This window comes from Bison bison, unplaced genomic scaffold, assembly GCF_000754665.1.
Source record: "Bison bison bison isolate TAMUID 2011002044 unplaced genomic scaffold, Bison_UMD1.0 scf7180017864338, whole genome shotgun sequence".
NCBI classification, from domain to species: domain Eukaryota; kingdom Metazoa; phylum Chordata; class Mammalia; order Artiodactyla; family Bovidae; genus Bison; species Bison bison.
In genome coordinates this window covers 2,170,739-2,174,939 of record NW_011494910.1, presented here as the reverse complement: position 1 = coordinate 2,174,939, position 4,201 = coordinate 2,170,739, and the positions used below count along the sequence as shown (strand labels likewise).

General features: G+C 59.9%; 1 protein-coding gene across 1 annotated transcript in view; it reads left to right on the top strand.

Moving 5' to 3' along the window:
- Positions 1 to 2,131: 2,131 nt before the first annotated feature.
- The window catches only part of LRRN2 (leucine rich repeat neuronal 2), a 3,147-nt gene continuing 1,077 nt past the window's right edge, over positions 2,132 to 4,201 (top strand). Inside the window, exon 1 of the mRNA XM_010854255.1 lies at positions 2,132 to 4,200. Coding sequence (XP_010852557.1) covers positions 2,461 to 4,200 — 1,740 coding nt within the window. The 5' untranslated portion in view covers positions 2,132 to 2,460. The remainder of the gene's footprint in view (position 4,201) is intronic.

Below are 4,201 nucleotides of genomic sequence, written 5' to 3'. Positions count from 1 at the left end.
GAAGTGGTAAGTAACAGTAAGATCTGTTTGCTGTCAGGCCTGGGCAAGAAGCAGAGGCCTCTGGTGTGCCCGTGAGGCAGGGCCACAGTCTTAGCCCCACGACAGGGACAGCTCTGCTTCCTCTGCACCACACAGCACACTGCAGAGTCCTCACCCCTCCTTCCTGACCTCCACTCACCGGCCTGGGCGGCTGAGGTCCCCCGGCTCCCCTCTGCACGTGGATGGAGGTGTGCATGCTTTTGTACATGTGTGTTTGTTTGCCCTGAGTTTTATGTGTCAGTGTACACACACCCCCCACGCAAAACCTCTGTGCATTTTAAGTCATGTTGTTTTTCCCACCTTCAGAAATAGCTGCAGAGGAAGGTGGGAAGTAGTCAAATGTAAACAGGCATGCCGCTCCCCTGCTCAGAGGAGGCCTCCAATTGCTCCCCTCCCAGCCCCAGCATCCTGGAAGTGGGAGGAGGAAGCCAAAGAGCGCCTCTGGCCGACTGAGAGGCACCTGCCTGGAAGGTGATGGGAGACACAGCTCCCAGCTTCTCATAGCTCCCTGGCAAGTAGTCATCTCCTCAGGGGACACAAATGAGCACCCAGCCTGCTGCTGCAGCGGCCAGGGCAGCTCAGGGTGCCCAGGATTGGGTCGGGCCAGATGTGGGGCAGAGAAGGACAGTGTAAAAGGCACACCCTCTGGATTCCTGGCTCTTGCCACTTGCCAGCTGTTTGGCTTGAGCCAAACTCTTCAACCATCTCTGAACCTCAGTTTCTTCATCTGGAAACTGGAAGTATTAATGCATATCTTATAGAATCTTTATGATGGTTAAGTGAAATAAGACACGCACAGCCTTGGGTCCTGGCAAACTGCAGGTGTTTAGTAACCTTGTGCTCCCCTGACGCCTGCAGCTGGAAAACTACCCAGTCAGACCTTCACTTGGGAGTCAGATGAGGTCAGATGAGGCTTGGAGGCGTCCTCTAGTTCCCCATATTGGTTCTAGGCCAAGGCTGGACTTGCATCAAGGGTGATGCAGCCGGGCCCTGGGTTCCAGAGAATCTAGACTGGATTGTCCATGCCTGCAAAGGAGGAACAGCAGTCGCTGAGATTCTAAATGGGAGTAGGAGTAAGGACCCAGCCTCCTGGGGAAAGGAGCCCTGGGACCACAGAGACTGATTTATATGATAAACCCTCCCTGGGCCCCTGCCCTGGGATGTAAGCATGATGATGAATGACACAGGTTCCCAGCTGGAGAGACATTTCCACATGGTGTGATCAGGTCTGTGACAGAAGAAAGCAGAGGGCAGTGGGAGAGCAGGGGCCAGGCCCTTAGCCTTCCAAGGGTGCAGAGGGTGAGAAGCAGCTTTCTGTAGGAGGTGACTGGCCTTAGGCTAAGTTTTCAAGAACAAGTGGAAGTTGTCTGGGAGACCATGAGAAGGTGAATGTCGAGGGTAACTTTGGCCCAGAATATTGGCTGCAGTGAGTCAGTACAGTGGCCAAAGCTAGGAGAATGGGCAGAGGCCAGATCACCTAAGGTCTTACCTGCAGGACTGAAGAGCTCAGACCCAGGCTTAAACCCACCTCCTCCTCCTAGCAGCTTGGCCAGGGTGCTGGGGAAGGGAAAGCCCCTACCTCCAGGTAGGAAAGTTGGCAAAAAACAAAGCCGACCTCCATTCCAGGAGAGCCTAAGCAGACCCCAGACGACCACCCCACTGCCCCAGCCGGTCTGGGCACAGGGTTGGGGCCCACTGCCTTTCAACTTTCAAAGTCTTAGGAGCTTACCCTGGAATTGAGAAGCCACATTTGGTTCTGCGACCTTCTACCCACACTGTGCAGAGAGATGTCTGAAAACTGTCACTTTATTTCCCATTTACTCAGTGAGCTGAGGAGAGAGGGAGGAGAGAAGAGAGGCAGTCCGGAGAGTATTTCTCGTCTCTCTGGGCTCAGAAGGGCTCTGAAGATGACAGCAATTCCAGCCACTCCCTCTCCTCCACACGCACACACCTTCCCCGAGTTATCCCGGGAGCGTCCAAGGCTCAATCTCTTGCTGCTTCCCTGAGGACTCCCAGTCCCTCCCCCAGCAGATGGGAGAAAAGGACAACAAAGCTGAAGGGCTGTAGGATGGAGCGCCGGAGCCCTGGCTCATCTTGTCCTTTGGCCTCTTGAGTCTAATGGGGGAGACGCGGGAGGAGGGGGTAGATTCGGATCCTTTGAACCCTCCTTAACTCTGCGTCCTCTCCTTCCAGGCTGCCCTGACGGGGCATGGTGACGAGTGAGCAGACCCGGCACCAGGATGGAGCGCTGTTCCCAGGAGGGCAGGAAATGGTGCCTTCCCGTCCCCGCATAGAATGACTGCCCTGGGGGGGTGGTTCCCTGGGTCCTGGCCGGGCTGCTGACCTTCAGCCTGCGAGCCGCCAAGAGCACTGGGACTCCAGACTCTTCTTGTGGATGGTCCCCTGCCCTGCAGCTCCACCATGAGGCTCCTCGTGGCCCCCCTTTTGCTAGCGTGGGTGGCTGGTGCCACTGCCACTGTGCCCGTGGTACCTTGGCACGTGCCCTGCCCCCCTGGGTGTGCCTGCCAGATCCGGCCCTGGTATACCCCCCGATCGTCCTACCGTGAGGCCACCACCGTGGACTGCAATGACCTATTCCTGACGGCGGTCCCCCCAGCGCTGCCCGCAGGCACACAGACCCTGCTTCTGCAGAGCAACAGCATCGTCCGCGTGGACCAGAGTGAACTGGGCTACCTGGCCAATCTCACGGAGCTGGACCTGTCCCAGAACAGCTTTTCAGACCCCCGAGACTGTGATCTCCGTGCCCTGCCCCAGCTGCTGAGCCTGCACCTGGAGGAGAACCAGCTGACCCAGCTGGAGGACCACAGCTTTGCGGGGCTGGCCAGCCTGCAGGAGCTCTATCTCAACCACAACCAGCTCTACCGCATCGCCCCCAGGGCCTTCGCGGGACTCAGCAATCTCCTACGGCTACATCTCAACTCCAACCTGCTGCGGGCCGTTGACAACCGCTGGTTCGAGATGCTGCCCAGCCTGGAGATCCTCATGATTGGCGGCAACAAGGTGGATGCCATCCTGGACATGAACTTCCGGCCCCTGGCCAACCTGCGCAGCCTGGTGCTCGCGGGCATGAACCTGCGGGAGATCTCTGACTATGCCCTGGAGGGGCTGCAAAGCCTCGAGAGCCTCTCCTTCTACGACAACCGGCTGGCCCGTGTGCCCCGGCGGGCGCTGGAGCAGGTGCCGGGGCTCAAGTTCCTAGACCTGAACAAGAACCCACTCCAGCGGGTGGGGCCCGGGGACTTTGCCAACATGTTGCACCTCAAGGAGCTGGGGCTGAACAACATGGAGGAACTGGTCTCCATCGACAAATTTGCCCTGGTCAACCTCCCCGAGCTGACCAAGCTGGACATCACCAACAACCCTCGGCTTTCGTTCATCCACCCCCGAGCCTTCCGCCACCTGCCCCAGATGGAGACCCTCATGCTCAACAACAATGCTCTCAGTGCCTTGCACCAGCAGACCGTGGAGTCCCTGCCCAACCTGCAGGAGGTGGGTCTCCATGGCAACCCCATCCGCTGCGACTGTGTCATCCGCTGGGCTAACGCCACCAGCACCCGCGTCCGCTTCATTGAGCCCCAGTCCACGCTGTGTGCCGAGCCCCCGGACCTTCAGCGCCTCCCAGTGCGGGAGGTGGCCTTCCGGGAGATGACGGACCACTGCCTGCCCCTCATCTCCCCCCGCAGCTTCCCCCCGCGCCTCCAGGTGGCCAGCGGAGACAGCCTGCTGCTGCACTGCCGGGCGCTGGCGGAGCCCGAGCCCGAGATCTACTGGGTGACTCCCGCTGGGGTTAGGCTGACGGCCGCCTGGGCGGGCCGCAAGTACCGGGTGTACCCCGAGGGGACACTGGAGCTGCGGAGGGTGACAGCGCAAGAAGCAGGGCTGTACACCTGTGTGGCCCAGAACCTGGTTGGGGCCGACACGAAGACGGTTAGTGTGGTTGTCGGCCGGGCCCCGCTGCAACGCGGCAGAGACGAGGCGTGGGGGCTGGAGCTCCGGGTTCAGGAGACCCACCCCTACCACATCCTGCTGTCTTGGGTCTCCCCACCCAACACAGTCTCCACCAACCTCACCTGGGCCAGCGCCTCCACCCTCCGGGGCCACAGGGCCACCGCGCTGGCCCGCCTGCCACGGGGCACCCACA